A 17884-nucleotide genomic window follows, 5' to 3' on the forward strand; every position below is an offset into this window, starting at 1 on the left:
CTATACATTTTTGGTATATCAATAAATTTTAATTAAAAATAAAGGCAAAAGATAGAGGGAAAAATAATTATTTGCAAAAACTGAAAAAAAAGTGCTTCTGTTATTAACATATAAGAGGGCATGCTGATTGATAAGAAATCATCTTATTAAAAGCTGGTTCCTTGATACTGATGTAGTAACTGTCTTTTGGAAATACTATGAATAAATTTGTCAATAAATAAATATCCAGGTACTTTGTATCCATTACAGATGACATGTTAATGATTTGTCAATGTGAATGTTTTCCCTAGAATATAGTGGTCCTATTGAAGTTTATCCAAATCATTTTCTATAATATGTATTACTATAAATTAATCTATTTTTCATTTTTATCAAAACCACATTCTACTGTATAGTCTTTTATAATAGAATCTACTACTAATATTCATAGGAAGTGAACATTTTTAATAAATTGATTTATAGAAAACATGTTTCTAAATTACTTATGACTATAGAAATACCAAGTGAGTATATAAAAAATGAGTATAAAATATAATTTAAGCATATAGATAATTTTACTTAATTTAGGAAAAACAAACAAAATGAAAGATGTTTTGGAATACCAATTACCTAATAAATCAGCTTAAAACCAATAAAAGAAAAGCAGTCTTTCTAATTAGCTCCTAGATTATTAGAACAACCAGACTAATGAGTCTTGAAGTAGCACAATTTGAAACAATCAGATTCCAGAACAATCAGTGTCATCCTATAAAAGCAACATTTTCCCTTACCTTTATTTTGACATCAAGATTATCAAATTTTTAAAACTTGGGTTCAAAAACAATTAGGGGAAAATGCTTTGAATTGTGAAACTTGTTTTTTAAAGCTTATAATGTGACTATGTGTATAAGAATTCATGAGATTTTCCATGAGCTTTGCTGGTTCGTTTTTTACAGTGCAGATCTATGAATAAGTAGGAAGGGCAAAAGTATTGCATTTTAAAATTATTAAAAATTGTCCAAACAAATTTCAACAAATATATCTATATCTTAAAACCATGTTCTATTATATATACAATATTTTCTTGATTATTTCAAATTGGGATTTGATTGTTTTACAAACATTGGTAATTTGTTAATGATGAATTTATTTTGAGATACTGAAGATTGCTTAACTGTGCTAGAACATCAGAAAACTAAACAACAAGCCATTTTCTTTCCAGCTAATTATCATTCTTGGCATCAAAGTGACCACAGAGTCAAAAAAACAAAAAAAAAGTATTTACTAACTCAGGCTTCTCTAGTTTTTTTTTTTCTTTTGAGTGGCATTGTCTACTACACTTTTAATTTAGTCTTAAGCAATACATGTACACAGCTTTCCAATGATAACTGTGTGTATTTGTGTAAATTTGATGGATTTGCTTCTCTTAGCATTTGAGAAAAAATGGAAAGGATAGCAAAATAATTTTTCTTCCCTTTATTCTCTACCTGTTGTCCTTTGTTTTTTATTTGTTCTATCTTGTTTTGTTTCATGTTTTTGAGAGACAAAGTGGTCCTTTAGAGAGGATTGCAATGAACGTTTGTTTTCTAGTGTTAATTTGGGGCATGGTATGGGCTGATTGGTATTTTTTATTGTCTAAAAATCAGTTATGTAATTCAAATATGTTTCCCCTCCTGTGGGAATGAAACATCAAAAACGACAGTTAAGCAGCAATAATAGAAAGATTGCCTGGCGTAATAGCAAGAGAACTTGACTAAACTCATCCACACTAACTGAATTAAATGATAATCTAACCATGCTGAATACTGGTCTCCTCATATGAAAAAGAATGATACAACTTTTGCTCTACAAAAGGGTTTAGTAAAGATAAAATACTTTAAAAATACTATTAAATGAGAAAATTGGTAAAATTGAACTTTATTCAAAGTAATTTTGTAAATACTAACAGCAACAAACAGTTAAGAGTAGTGTCATACATTACAAGTTCTTAACATGGGGCCCATACCCTTCTAAAGAGATTCTGATGAGCTATGAGTCGTCTGTGTGCACTGGATAGTGCATAGAAACAACACTGTCACTGTGCAGATGAGGGTGGAAGCAGGTTAATGTCTCTCATTCAATGCTTAAAAGAAACCATTACTTATAAAATAAAAATTGAAAGTTACAAAAACCAATATAAACATATTATTGATGTTGGGTTTTTTTTTCTTTTTAATAAATGTATTTGTTTCTTTTTGGCTGTATTGGGTCTTCGTTGCTGTGTGCAGGCTTTCTCTAGCTGCGGCAAGCGAGGGCTACTCTTCCTTGAGCGGGCTTCTCATTGTGGTGGCTTCTCTTGCTGTGGAGCATGGACTCTAGGCGTACAGGCTTCAGTAGTCGTGGCACATGGGCTCAGTAGTTGTGGCTCGCAGGCTCTAGAGCGCAGGCTCAGTAGTTGTGGTGCACGGGCTTAGTTGCTCCATGGCATGTGGGATCTTCCCGGACTAGGGCTCAAACCCGTGTCCCCTGCATTGGCAGGTGGATTCTTAAGCACTGAGCCACCAGGGAAGCCCTGGTTTTTTTTTTTTTTTTATTGGAGTTTTTTTGGTCAGATTCTTGATTTATTTTGGTTGGTTTGAAACAGATTAAGTTTTTTTAAATCTCTGGAGCAATAATTCAATAAATTGCATTTGTCATTTTTCTTTCTGTAAGTTAATATTTGTTTATTTGTTTACCAAATTATTTTATTTCAAAACTATTGTTTGAAAGACAATGAAATGATACCTTTGAGTATGCAAATCAAGAAAAAGAAAGCATAATTAGATAAATAGGAGTAAAAATTAAATCCCTATTTTATTATATGATATTTGTATGTTCTAATAATTTGAAAATCTGGATGATATGAGCAGTATTGGGGAGAAGATACACAAATACATTTAAATTCTCAAGTCTTTTCAACAAATTTTGCTGTTGCAAATGGGTATTCATAGGGAGGAAATGGAAAACTCCACCTTAACCTCACACCTTATACAAAGATTATTTCAAAATGTATCATATATTTAAATGTCAACCTAAAGCAACAAAACTTTTAGAGGCAGAGGAGAAAAAATTATCTTCTATGGCTAGGCAAAGAGTTCTTAAATATGTCACCAGAAGCCCAATCCATAAGAGAAAACATATTCAGTATTTTTAGGAGAATAACAAAACAGTATTTTAAAACCTATTAGTATTTTCCTTAGATATAGTGATATAATATACACATAATGTAAAAATATGTGTAAACTTTTCATTTAATACTAAGGAGTCCTTTGACAAAAACTTAAATTTTGGATTACAAATAAAATGAGTCAAAATGCACACATAAATAGTAAGAATGAAATAACGTACTTAAATCAATAGTCAAAATCTCACTTAATACTGAAACACACATGGTAGCATAATTTAAAACAGTAATGAGAAAGGAATTCCTGCTTTCCACACTATCAATGCATAGTGTTCTGAAGCTTAGGTCCACACAATAATATATAAAATACATACAAAACAGAGTTACTGAAAAGAAGAAAATTTATTTGAGAAGATAAGATTATCTAGTAAAATACTGACAAATAAATATGATAGAATTTAAAATTTTCTTAAATCCACATTTTAAAATATTTTAAAAAGAGGAGAGGTTGCTATCCAACAGGCATAAGGTTTCCATTAAGCTGGGTGAATAAGCTCTAGAAATCTGCGTGCAACATTGTCTCTATAGTTAACGATACTTAAAAATGTGTTAAGAGGGTCGATCTCATGTTAAGTGCTCTTATCACAAAGTTTTTAGTATGTCAAAGAGAAACTGATGAAATTAATGTTAATGTTTATTTGACACAATATATACAGAATATTGTGATTTTCACATGTAATGAATTAAAAATCAAAAGGGAAATATTTTATATATTTTCTCATACTATGAAAATCACTCCCATCCCATTTCCCACAGGCTCAAACAGCTGGACAAAATGACAAGTGAAAAGGTCTCCTATATCTATCTGCTTTGGGTAGATAATAACATTCATTATAGAAAATCAAAATACCAGAATAGCTGCACTGTATTCTGGAGGAAATCAGACATTTCCTTAATGACCTATGTGGGTAAACAGAAGTTTTATTTCTGTTCTTAATGTGTAAATGGCCAGGATGGGGAGGAGAGGAAGGAGAACATTTTTCATTGGTTTGCAAAATATGAATATAATAAATGAGCTGACATTAGGGCAATTTGTCTTTTCTGTTTGGCGTAAATAGTTATTTTTCAAATTAATGATTCCCATTATCTTGACTTATACCAAATCTCTTTTCCAGAAGTAAAGTGTAATAGCAGTGATTTTTAGATTCTTTCATACCAATACACTGTCTAATGTAAAGACATTTACATTGTCCCCATGTAAAAGTATTCTTTTGCCTAAATTTCTGTGATCCCACAGTGTGCTCCCTGGTTTCTCTTCACCTTCCTTCCTCTCTCGTGTCCTGTACTTTTCATTTTTTTCAGACTCACTCTTCCTGCTATCTTCCACAAATATGTCGTAAATACAGTTCATATTCAAGTGACTTCTAGATCTTTATGCCAGTTCTTTCTCTTGTATTTTAAGCTCTATGTCCAACTAATTAGAGAAAATACCTACTCAAGTGTCCTATGGTTACACCAGATTTGTTCCCAAGCCCACCTTTTTTTTACAGTGTCCCCAGCAAAATTACTACAATTCACCAAGTCGTGCAAGAAAGACAAATGGATATTATCGTTAATTCTTTCTAGGCTTTTATTCTTTATATCCAATCAGTCATTAAGTTCAGTTGATTCCATCTCCTAAATTTCTACAAGTTAATGGCAAAACATTGCAATATCTATGGCTTTTAAATACATCTAATAAAATTTTGTGAAAACTTATTTTTTTAAAACAGAGTAGCTCTGCCTCTGTCTAGGACCAAAATATTAGAATATCATGAGCATCTCAACATTTTTCCCCTAAAAACATTCTAAACAAAGAAAAAAACAGACTACAGCATCAATTTTCTTGTGGCTCTATTATTTTATTAATTAGCACTTTGACCTTTTGAACAGGTGTTCAACAACCTTTTTGAATTCTATAGATTTATTTTGTCAAACAGATCTGATTTGGAATCTGATTTGGAAGTACTATAAGAAGTGACAGTCTTGTTCATATTTGTTGACAACAATTTCTTGACAGGAGAAAGAATTTGCATTTATAGCTTGATATAAGGAACAAATACCTAGAGTAACTAGATAAGCAGGCAATTTCAATAAGATTTTTAGAAATCCTTCCACATATTCATTTACTGCAACTCCTACTTTTTGTTTAGTATAGCTTGCATTGAGAGAAATTATTTATTAAGCACATTTCAAGGAATTAATAATTTACATCAATTGATGCTCAGTACCTGTGTATTGATTTATAGTTTATAATTCAATTTATAGTTCATAATAATTCAAAAATGTGTTCCTCAACTAACCTTGGAAGTAGGTTTCACTGATATCTGCCATTAGAGGTAAGGAAACAGACTCAATTGAGTTGTTTGCTCCAAATCACAGTATATAACACTTGCTTATTGACTAGCTTTCAAAAAATTGCATGTTTAACAAAGGCCATACCTATAGTTTGTGGAGAAATGAGTATTGGACTGATTTTTAAAATCAGGCTGTTTAATCTGGGAATGACATTTTAGTAAGCTGGTCCATGGGTGCCTCTTTAAAAAAAAAAAAGCCATAATGAAAGGTAATTAATAGAAGGAAAATGATTATATGTCTTCCTTGATTATCTTTAAATATCTTACAATTTTGTCAATTATATCCAAATAAAGTTGGAAAAAGGCTCTGGGGGGCACATATATTACTCATATTTCACACCAGCTGTTGCATCAGCTTACATTCAAATTCTGACCCAGCAATTTTCCCTACCTAAGATATATAACTGACTTGAAGCTTAATATAAGAAAATATAAAGTTGAGACAATGATAAAGTTTATTCCACAAGATTGTTGCAAAGATCAGCTATGGTAATATATAGAACAAACCCCGACCAATAGGTAAGTTCTCAGTGAAAGGTGGTTATTGTTAGGTTCTCTATGCTTACAAAGTATATTCCCATTGTAGACTTCAAAGTAGTATAGACAGGAAATCACATGTATTGTGTCAGAGGGAAATTGGACAAAATTCTGCCCAGAGAGCAAAGAGAAATGAAAAAGCTACAGTTTCAGAATTTGTCATAACACAGCTGTTCTTTGTATGAGCTTTGCATTTTGATTTCTTTTCTTCTCTCATAAATGTATAAGGCCAGAGATAGACTCCAGGTAAGTAGATATAAGTATATAGTTTAGAAATCTAACCAATGCAACAAATAGGGATTTTTCTTAGAATTTTATTTTAAAATTAAAATGAAAAACTTTCCATTGTTATATTAAAATGAAAAATCAATATCCTCACTCAAGACTTGAGGGTATATTAATGTTGACCCCTTTTTAGAGATTTGCGTTTTCAAGAAAAATATACGTGTTCAAGGTTGGTTCAATAGAATTAATGATACCCGTTATGTGACTGATTCTATTATGTCTGTGGGTTCCTATTTTTGTAAAGTGGTGGAACCCAATAAAACATATGGAAACCCAGTTTACAAAGCAATTTATAAGTGGAGGTATGTTCATTGAAAAGGGCCAGAGAAACCTGTACATATTACATTTACCTGTACATATGTATAGGGTAGTTTGGTTTTAAAAGTATTTAAAAATATATACAAAGTCAAAATCTCTCTAGTGTTCTTGAGCCTTCATACAGGAAAGGAAAACATTTTCAACATTTAGTCAGAGGCATGTGTCTAAAACAGAAAGTCAGGTAGTAAGATAAATTATTCCTTGTCTAAAAATCAAGGCTGCATATGCCAACAAGATAAATGTGATTTTTTTACAATTTGCTATCAATCTTAATTGAGCAAATATATATATAACGAGATTACTCACAGTATTCAGGACACCATCCTATGCAAATCCCAACAAGACAATGTTTTCCCGAAGAAAACACATAAAAATGTGTACTGCTTATATGACAAGCACTTTGACCAAGCTAAGACATTGAATCCTAAAAATGAATCCTAAAAGCTAAGTATTAGTATCTCCATTTTTTAAAAAAAAATGTTATTGGAGTATAGTTGATTTACAATGTTGTGTTAGCTTCAGGTGTACAGCAAAGTGAATCGTCTGGCGGTCCAGTGGTTAAGAATCCATGCTTCCAGTGCAGGGGGCATGGGTTTGATCCCTGGTTAGGGAACTAAGATCCCACATGCAAGCCATGTGATGCGGCCAAAAAAATTAAAAAGTTAAAAAAAAAAAAAAGTATCTCCAGTTTTTAAGCTTAGAAAATTAAGTGGTAAAGACAGAATTCAGAGTATCAGACTTCCAAGCCCTTGCCCTTCGCCCTGGCTATACAAAATCTTATAATAACCCAAAATAAAATCATTATCCTCATACGATGCACATTTATTATTGTAGGCATGGATTGAATAAAAATGTTTTCTTTTATTAGATTATTTAATTAACACTACATGATTATGATTTAATTAGGAATGTGTTATGAGGGAAAAGATAAATCAATGTAGAGAAATAATGTACAAATTGCATTAGTTTCACAAGGTTCTTCATGCATGTGGGGAGATACCCTTTGAAGTGTAACATTATAAATTATGGGTCTGTCATCTTGTAACTAAGGATATTTTTGTTTGACACATTGGTAAAAGCACTTTAATTCTAGAAAATTCAAAACAATAACTTCTATAGTCAATTTACTTTAATTTCCAGAATTAATCACAATCTCATTATTTGATCTTGACAGCACATCTCTTTTTTGACAATAATTAACTACTTGACTGACACTTTCATGTCTTGAAAGCAAAGAACTAATTGTGATTTGTTCATAGTTGCATTATTTCACTTTTTTATGATCTGAGATAGAGGGATTTATTTGACGTGGAACACTTTTCCTATAATCTTTGTGGGTCAAGGAAATCATGTACATTGCCCCTAAGCTTTAAATGCATTACTTCCTCAAATCAATTTAAAAACTCATTACTTTAGCAAATACTCTAGTAAGACAATAAGCTTACCACAGTTATGCTGTCAATATAAGCAGGAAATATATAACTTCAGCAAATCATAATGGTTGGTATTCAGATAAGAAAGGGAGAAGGAAAAAAGGAAGGAAGGGAGAAATCCAGGCAGGAAGGATGGGAGGATGTTTTCTAACAAACTTAGCTTATGGAAATCTTCTCATCTGTTAACAAGAGTTTATTTATTATGTAATATTAAAATGTTCTTTTGAAAGGAGCAAGTAAACATATTTTTAACCTGAAAAAATATTTTCATATTCTCCACCAGTTTGAGATATCCTCTGCAATATCCATAAAGATTTTGGTAAAGCAATTTTAATAAAAGCTAATAATAATTTAAAATAATAATAAGAATATAATAATGATAATGATCATTTTTTTGAATAATAATATAAAGAAACTTATCCCTATTTTTTTCTAGGTGATTCAGACCATCAGTGCAGTGGATAGAGATGAATCCATAGAAGATCACCACTTTTACTTTAATGTATCTGTGGTAGAAAATAACTCAAGTTTTACAATCATAGATAATCAAGGTAATGCCATTCACTCATAATAGCTTTCTATCCATTCTTCTTCGAGAATCTTGTTTAATTTTAAGGAAATTTGTAGCATTACTTTTTATACTATACCTGCAATATGATAATGTTGAGAAATAAAGCAAGGAGTGGCAATGGAAATGGGAAACAAAACTCAAAGTAGTGTCCTGGAAATATCAGCCCCATTTCCCACTGGATTTCTTTAAATTAGAAGCACTTTTTCAAGTCATCATTGGCTATAGGCCCCTGTAAAGTCTGAATGACCTTGCAAATATAATTGCAGTTCTGACACCATGGTTCCTTTCATATCTTCACATAACTCAAACTTCAACCTATGTCTGGAGAAGAAAATTATATATAATCATGTTAGCTTGATTGATTGAAAGATATTTGGAGTCATTAATTAGGAGCTATAAGTATTTGGAATTGGTTTAAGACTATTCTTTTTCCTTCAAAACGAAATGATTATATCAGCCTGAGAACAAAATGTTCTAAAGGATTTTGTACGGATGGACAGAATTCCTTTTCCTTCCACATAGAAGGGGAATAACTTTTTACAAAGCCACTCTGTTCTTTTTTCCTTCACTTCAGTAAAATATTTTTTTTGTCATTACATGGATTTCTATTCTAATTTTGCTTCATATCTCAAAGATATGAAACATCGTAGGATTCATTACTCAAGCATCTATAACCAAACACCTGCAGCTGTCCTTCCTTACAACTAAGTTTAAGCTCCATATAAGGGGAGATCTGTTATGGGAGAATAAATGCAGACACATTCTTTCTCTTTTGCCTTTGTCAAATTCCCCAGTGAAAGAAACTCAAATAGATTTAGGATTTTTTAAAAATGCAAATATCAATATAAAAAATAAGCTGTAGGTTAGATTTGTTTACGTAAATATAAAATAAGTTAGTGGGACAAAATAAATATATTGAAACATAAAGAGAATAATTGATTTGGTTTAATGTTTGCGGTTACAAGTAATTTAATGAAATACATACCAAAAATATATAAGCTCTCTCACCTCTTCAACCTGCCTAGTGAATAAAATCACAGGAGTTTTATAGACTTCAAGAGCATGATGGAGAATTAGTTTTTAAAAGGTGATTTGGGAAAAGTCATAAGTAGGAATACATTTCAAAAGACTTCCATTTATTTGCATTTGCCTATTTCAAAGGCTTCCATTTATATGTTTCCATTTATTTGTTTGTGTCTTCTAAAATTTGTTTGATTGCCACAGAAAGTATTTCAGGGAATGCCAACACCAAAAAACAAAGTCAAGTCGGGGGGAAGCACTAGTACTGAGACACAATAAGCTGCACTAGAAAAGACTATTTAGAATATTTTGGGATTGAGGGAAAAGCAATTTCAAATGTGTTGAAGTTTATATTGTTTATTTTTGTTAATTTTTTGAATGTTCTGTCTAGGTGAATTAATCAGTACTACCAAGGTTTAACGATTCTCTGAAATTTAAGTAGAAAATGGGCTAATAATGTCAAAGTGAAATGAAACATTCTAATAGAATCTTTTACACCAAGTAAAATTAATTCTTTTGTCTTATTAGCAAATACATTATTTGAGATCACTTGCTGTGATAGGGAGATGACTTGAAAATCTTGTGTATTTATAGTATCTGTGAAAATAATGAGCTTCTATTAGAAAAAGCACTGTCATGAGTATTTAACCCAAATGAAACTGATACTGTCATTATAAATTTAATGCTAGTACCCCCTATTTACTATTGATATCTAATTAAAATGCTGTTTTCTTTTCTGTGTTCCACATGTACATTCCGTATATTTATCAAAAAACATTTTGGAACTAATTCATATACTTTATCTAATTTTTAAATTGGGATTTAGGCAATGTCAAAATCAATAATGACTTTTTGAGTTGATCTCTTGTCTTTTTTATAAGAAATTTGCTCTTCCCTATTTGAACTTATTTGATCTCTACACTGCTGCCTCTAGTACATTTAACTGGTATGAATTTCCTTTGTATTATTGAAAAAATCATGCGCATGGATTTTTGTTTTAGATAACACAGCTGTAATTTTGACGAATAGAACTGGTTTCAGCCTTCAAGAAGAGCCTGTCTTCTACGTATCCATTCTAATTGCTGACAATGGAATCCCATCACTTACAAGCACAAACACCCTTACCATACACGTCTGTGCCTGTGGTGACACTGGTAGCACGCAGACCTGCAGTAATAAGGATCTTATGCTTTCCATGGGATTCAAGACAGAAGTCATAATTGCTATTCTGATATGCATTATGATAATATGTGGTAAGTTGTGTGAACTGAGTATATCTTCATTTATTGACAGTAACCTGATAAATATAGAAAAGAGTTAATTCCATTATAATGGTATGTGTGGGCTTGTGTCTGTGTCTGCATTTAATTGCCCTTCTTAATGTGTTGCAATTCTAAAATCAAGTGGAGTGAATGAAAAATAGAGTGAACATGCACTTCAGGTTGAAAATCGATGATCCTTGAATTCTGACTATATGAGTACACCTGTGCCCATCCATTTAAGAGTGTTTTGAACACACACATTGCAACATATGTAGTAATATAAAAATTAGTAATAATAATGGTGAGATTCCATTGAGTGCTTATTATACCCCAGGAGGCTGTCCTAAGTGCTTTACAGAAATTATGTAGTTTGATCCTCAGGATAACCTTAAGAAGTGGCAACTATTATCACCTTCATTGTATAGATGAAGAAAGTGAAATTCCAAGAGTTATATGGCTTACAAAGGGTCATGCAGCTAGTAAATGAAGCGCTAAGATTACATAACCACAACACACCTCTATCCAACCTGATACTGCAGCTCACTGGAGCCTAGGAGCACTGAGGAAGTAAATGTTAAGATGAAAAAATGTAAAAGAGAGGGTCTTACTTAAAGTGCTAAACACAGAAGAAATAGTAAAATAGCTCCACCTGTTTTTGTTGCTGCTGTTGTTTTCACGAGGAGATAAGTTATGCTCATTTTATGGACGAGGCAAATGAGGCCCCAAATGTTTTAGCCAGGCTTTCAAAACTACAAATCATGCATCTAGCATAACTTTTTCCCTTTCTTTAACATACCAGTATATATAATCTAAACCCTTCTCTTGCTTTCCCTCATAACTTCATATCAGAGCCAACACAACTTTACTGAGTGTTGACAGCAATGGTATCAGCCATGGGCTCTGGAATCCCAAACTCACTGCTCAAAGGGACATACAAAATGTTTCAGGATTTGCTTTGCCTTCACTCTTCTCGTCTTTCTCAAAGCTTTCCTCTTTTACCATTCAAAGTTACCCTTCATTTCTACCTAGCTTCAGTTTTTCAAAATTATTTTTAATGATCTTTGATCATAAAACTGAATTTAGAGCTACGTAGCTAGATATCAGAAGCAAGAAGTAGTAAAAACAGTATAACGTTTGCAGGATGCAAGTACTAAATTATTCACTGGTACAGAAGTAAACCTAGTCCCAAAACCCTGCAAGTAAAAACCAAGGGCAACCTCACAGTCAAGGGCACAAGTAATACTGAGAAGGTGGGAAATCAGGGTAAACCAGCAGTCAGCAGTTTCCTGTGAAAGTTTCATGAATACGCTCTTCAATTTTCATAGATTGAAAAATTATTTATTAGATCCCTTTCTATTTCAACCATATATCTTTGCTGTATTAAAGTACAGTGCCTGGATTCAAACACGATGGCCTTATTTCAAGAACACTATTTCAATTTCTTTAAATGTGAGATTTATATAAAATATTGCCTAATGTATTTCTCTTTGTGATAATATTAATAACATTACTTCCTGTTTGTTTCAGTTCTTATAGATGAAATGCTGAACAGCTACATAAGATCCAAGATTGTGTAAGGATTGGCTATCCATGAAACACACACAAACACACCCATATACACACGCACTTTTCTTGAAAATTTAAAAATTTAAAAAAGCGTTCTGAAATTGTTCTATTTCTACACGATGCTAAAATTATCTTATATAATTGATCGATGTGGACATACCAGTGTTACAATTCAAAAACCTGATAGGTTTGGAATTTCTGAAATTAATATGGTATAACAAAGCACAGATTCTGAACTAACTTTCTGGTTTTGAATGCCAGCTTTTTGTTTCCTAGCTGTGTGACTCTGGGTATGTGATTTAATCTCTCTGCACTTCAGTTTCCTTATCTTTAATAGAGAATTATAATAAAATATGGGTCATAACAAATCAATGAATAAATGTAAATCTTTCAGAAAAATGACTGGTACATACTTTTTAGTCAATAAATATTAACTTAGAAAATAATTATGCCACAGAATTTGTCTCAATGGTGAAAATCAAATCAGTTCTGTGTGCTTAACTTCCACTAACATGGATCATTGGTTACTGAGATTGGCAGATGCATATAGATTGGAAAATGTTCCTTCATTCTGCTTTGTTCTATTTTCAATATATAAGAAAAATATAAAAGTTTTAATCTTAAATTGATCATCATAAACAATTCACTATATTTTTATGATGTTTTTCTGCTTTAAACCATCAGCCAGAAAGATTGTTATATTTCCTTGTCATTCTCCAAGTCCCTTCAGTAAATTTTCAATAGCAAATATATCTTTTTGTCTTACAATCAGAAAATCGAAGCTTATGTCTTGAGCTTGTAACACAAGCAAGAATTATATAGTTTATTATAAATAACAATATTTCACAATATCTTATATAATATATTATGACATATAATATTTATTAAATAGTACATTATATATTTATGTATAATATATAATATAAAATATTGTAGCATACAATATTTAATAATGTGTTTAGTATAAATATATGATAACATACTAATGTATGCTATTTATTATATATTATATATTTATAATATAATAGTAATATTATGGGTAATATGAAGCATATGTATTTATAATATATAATATTGTATTATATTTGTGTTAATTAATGTTCTTGTGTGCTCTCTTTGACAGGGTTTATTTTTTTGAACCTAGGTCTGAAACAAAGAAGGAAACAGACTCTATTTCCTGAGAAAGGTGAAGACTTCAGAGAGAATATATTCAGATATGATGATGAAGGTGGCGGAGAGGAAGATACAGAGGCATTTGACATAGTGGAGCTGCAGGGCGGCACGGTCATGCGGGAACGCAAGACTCGGAGAACCACCAGGGTAGAGATTCGGAGCCTGTACAGGCAGTCTTTGCAGGTTGGCCCAGATAGTGCCGTATTCAGGAAATTCATTCTAGAAAAGCTCGAAGAGGCTAACACTGACCCCGGTGCCCCTCCTTTTGACTCCCTCCAGACCTATGCTTTTGAGGGGACGGGGTCCTTAGCTGGATCCCTGAGCTCCTTAGGGTCAGCAGCCTTTGATCAGGATGAGAACTATGATTACCTTAATGAATTGGGACCTCGCTTTAAAAGATTAGCATGCATGTTTGGTTCTGCTATGCAGTCAAATAATTAGGGCTTTTTTATTAATACAGTTTTTTAAATGCTAATGTGTATTTGGGCAAACTGGTAGTCTCTTGGTAAAGAGTTGTATACTCCGGTTCTCTGGAAAAAGGAAAAGACCCAATTTATGATGTTTTCTGATATTCTTGGGGTAAGTATCCCATGGTTTTCAAGCTACCCATACATGGTCACCGACTGCAGGTATGGGAAGTGAAGCTTGCAATCAGCTCTCAGGTGCCAATGCAGGCCAGCTCTAGGGTGCCCCTGAAATACTCCTCTGACATGTTTTCAATACCACCCAATACAAATTCTCAAAATTTTTGAAAGTTTAATGTGAAAAGGACCCTGCACTAGATTGTCTTAATATTATTTAATTTATCCATTTTTTAAATCTTACAAAGTAAGAGTGAAGAGTTTATGTGTGTTAAGCTCCTGATGCTCTACAGAGACGAACACCTAGGAGAACCTCGGTGGTTATATCCATCTTTTAAAAACGATTTCTTTTCTATGAATAAGCAAGCTTCTGACTGACAGTCTATGATTCATTCTAGTTTGATATTTTAAAAAAGTCATCAAGACCACATTTTAAAACTGATTTCAAATTTAGACAGATGCTTGGTATCTGTTAATTACTCAAAGATATAGTGTAAATTTGTATTCTCTTTGATATTACAGCTTTATATAAAAAAAGGGGCATAGACTTTGTTTAGGAGATTTTCATATGTTATTTTCTTATGTATCCAAAATACATCTTTATCATGTCACAATACTATGACAGAACACATATCAACGTTTACTCAACATGAAATTTGAACTTTAAGAAAATGGTAGAAAGTGTGAAAATTTTTTAATTTTAGTTTTAGTTTTTGATTTTTAATTTTATTGCTACTAAAAATAATAGAAATACATGAAAGGAGTACTGCATTCAAACTGGAGTTAATATTCATCCTAAATGTTATGATCAGCTGCCCTGCTCTTAACATGCATAAAATAAAACATGATAAAATTCTCAGCATTTCCTTTTTTATTAAGAGATTAGACTATAACTGATTCTTTGTGTCATTTTTTTTATTATGGAATATAAAATTAGGTGCAATAGTTACTTTTATTGTAACATTATGAAGGAAGTATGCTAAGCTGATGGACATAAAGCTTTAAGGTAACATTAGATAGTAAGATAATAAAACACTTTAATTTTAATCAACCTTATAAGAATGATTCTTATTATTCTATCCAAATCAAAGTGGAATTCAAAATTCACAGGTTGAACAGAAAGAAAGTAATGAATACTGTGTCCTCAAAATAGCTTTATGTGTTCATTTTTTATTAATAGCATGTGAAACTGAGCTGAACCAAATTGACCATATATGTTCTAATCAAGTATTTCAAATAATTTTGAGCTAAAGTTGGAGTAGTTGAATGGCTACAATATTCTTTTCTCTGTACTTTAAGACAATACCATCCATACCATGTAATAGAAGAGAATTTTTTCATCAGTATCAATCAGGTACCATTATGTCAGCAACAGAGATATCACCATTTTACAAAGGCCTGAGAAAATCAGACTTGAAATACAACAATTTAGGAAGATATTAAATGTAGTAGAGAGGACATAAACTGTAGTAAATCCTTGTATATTCATATCATTATTTACTTAGGGAAAAGTAAGAACAGTAAACAAAAGAAAATTCAAAAAGTGTAAAAACTTGCAAGTAAAAAAATGTATGGGTTGAGAGAACATTTATATCATATTGACATAAAAATTGAAAGAGTATAGTTAGGGAAATTTTCCTGAATTATTCCATGAATGGCTGTGCCCTGTATTTAGAAAATAGTGCTATATAATCTTGGTTGAAGAACTGGAATGTATGGTAAACAGCAGATGAAGCAATCCATGGGAAATAGATTAGAAAAAAAGAAATAGGGTCTTCTGAGGCTTGCAGTTAGTTCAGTCATGAATGACAGCCTTATAAACAACTTATCAACTTGGATGAACACCTTATAAAAATGCAGTATCTGCATCACTAAGTTTAATGTTTGAGTCCAGTGGCACTAAGCAGATGTGTTAAAATAAATTCTGGTTTAGTTAATGATAAGATTGTCAATCATAGGGTACATAGGAAAGGAGATTCAGGGCTGGATACCTATTTGCTAGTCTAGAAAGTGTCCTTTTAAACTATATCAAGAAAATACTATCTGATTCTAGTAGAGAAGTTGCAATTTTCTAGAAATTATACTTGGTAATATTTCAATAACTATTTTAACCTTTTTTTCTAGTCACACAGCTGTTGCAAGAACACAGCTGTATCCTAAGCTAAAGACATGACATTAAGGTCTCATTTTCCTAAATTTTAATAAAGATAAATCAATGTGAGGATATTTATGAAATAGCACAGCTTCGCATTAATACCTGCACTACTTAAATAGCACCCTTCATTAACTTACAGGTTTATGTGTAAGTCTTAAATTGCTAGTGGTTGAAACAGGAAAATATTGAAATCCTTTATAGGGATCAGAAAATGTTAGCAATACTAGTTGTTCACTAAGCACATAGCTTGAGCCTATCAGATCTGAGTTTGAATTAGTTCACTTTTATTTAAATAACTGTGTGAACTTTATCGAACTAATCTTTCCGTATCTGAGGTTGTGATCGGTAAAACGAGGTCCAGTCTACCTATTTCACACAATTGTTGTGAAGAATAAGTAAAACAGGAAGCACACGTAGTACTAGACAAAACGCAAGAGTTAAATAACAGCCCAACATCGTAACAGCTGACATTATTCTGCTGGAATGCACAGATCCCTTTCTTTTCTAGCACTGAGTGATCCCAAGGGCTTCACAGCGCATTTGAAATATAAATTAGTTTTCTGACCTGACATACAAGGTCATATATTATGCTGTGTCTGCTTATCTCTGTGTGCTCTGACCTCTTCTAATGCCATGCTCTAGGCCTGAAGCAATCTTCCTCCAAACATTTCTATTTTTCATTCCCTCACTTCATTCAAGTCAGTGATCAATTGCAACTTCCTCAGAAAGGCCTAAAGGACCACTCTCTGCCACTGTGTCCCTTGCTCTGCCTTTCTTTGCATCAAATCACTCAGCTACCTTGTAGCAAGTACATTATATATATGTTACTTGTTATTGCCTTTATCCTTTATTAGAATGTAAACCCTAATTGGGCAAGGGGTTGTCTGACTTTTCCATTTGTTCTTGTCTAAAATTGTTTCTAGCGCATGGTATGTGACCAATAAATATTTCTTAAATGAATGTAATAATGAATCCCAATCTATTTTACTTGGTCCTGTATAGAAGCCATATTGACATTGTTGAATATTAATGTGAAATTAATGTATTTTTCAAAGCAGGTTAGCACTGGGTAGTTCTGGGTTACAATAAGATTTTTCAAAATCTTTCTAGAAATTATATGAATTTGGTATTTTAACTTGTTTATACTTATTGATATCATTTCCTGTTGTGGGGAAAGGTAATAATGTTATACTGTTTAGTCTAAACACGTCCTTTGATGATTGCTGAAGAAGTTCTCATATGAATAAGTTCCCATGAAGTGTGATGAATAGGAAAACATTTGCGATGCATGAGAATTCTATGCTTCACATTTTAGAATACAATTTGGTAACAAATGCATTGTTAAGCTCACAGGGCTACACAAAACCTACAAGGTAGCTTCATGTTCTTTTATATGATATAAATAGGCATTAGATATCAAGTACATTAAAAGCTGGAAATAAATGTAGAAGAGGATTATGTGGCTT

General features: G+C 32.0%; 1 protein-coding gene across 3 annotated transcripts in view; it reads left to right on the top strand.

Moving 5' to 3' along the window:
* The window catches only part of CDH19 (cadherin 19), a 216606-nt gene extending 199115 nt beyond the window's left edge, over positions 1–17491 (top strand). For all 3 annotated transcript variants that reach the window (XM_007189934.2, XM_057525976.1, XM_007189933.2), the window contains 3 exons: positions 8527–8641; positions 10683–10934; positions 13633–17491. In XM_007189934.2, the coding sequence (XP_007189996.1) occupies positions 8527–8641; positions 10683–10934; positions 13633–14123 (858 nt within the window). In that variant the 3' untranslated portion in view covers positions 14124–17491. The remainder of the gene's footprint in view (positions 1–8526; positions 8642–10682; positions 10935–13632) is intronic.
* The last annotated feature ends 393 nt before the right edge of the window (positions 17492–17884 follow it).

This window comes from Balaenoptera acutorostrata, chromosome 13 (genome assembly GCF_949987535.1).
Source record: "Balaenoptera acutorostrata chromosome 13, mBalAcu1.1, whole genome shotgun sequence".
In the NCBI taxonomy this organism is placed as follows: Eukaryota; Metazoa; Chordata; class Mammalia; order Artiodactyla; family Balaenopteridae; genus Balaenoptera; species Balaenoptera acutorostrata.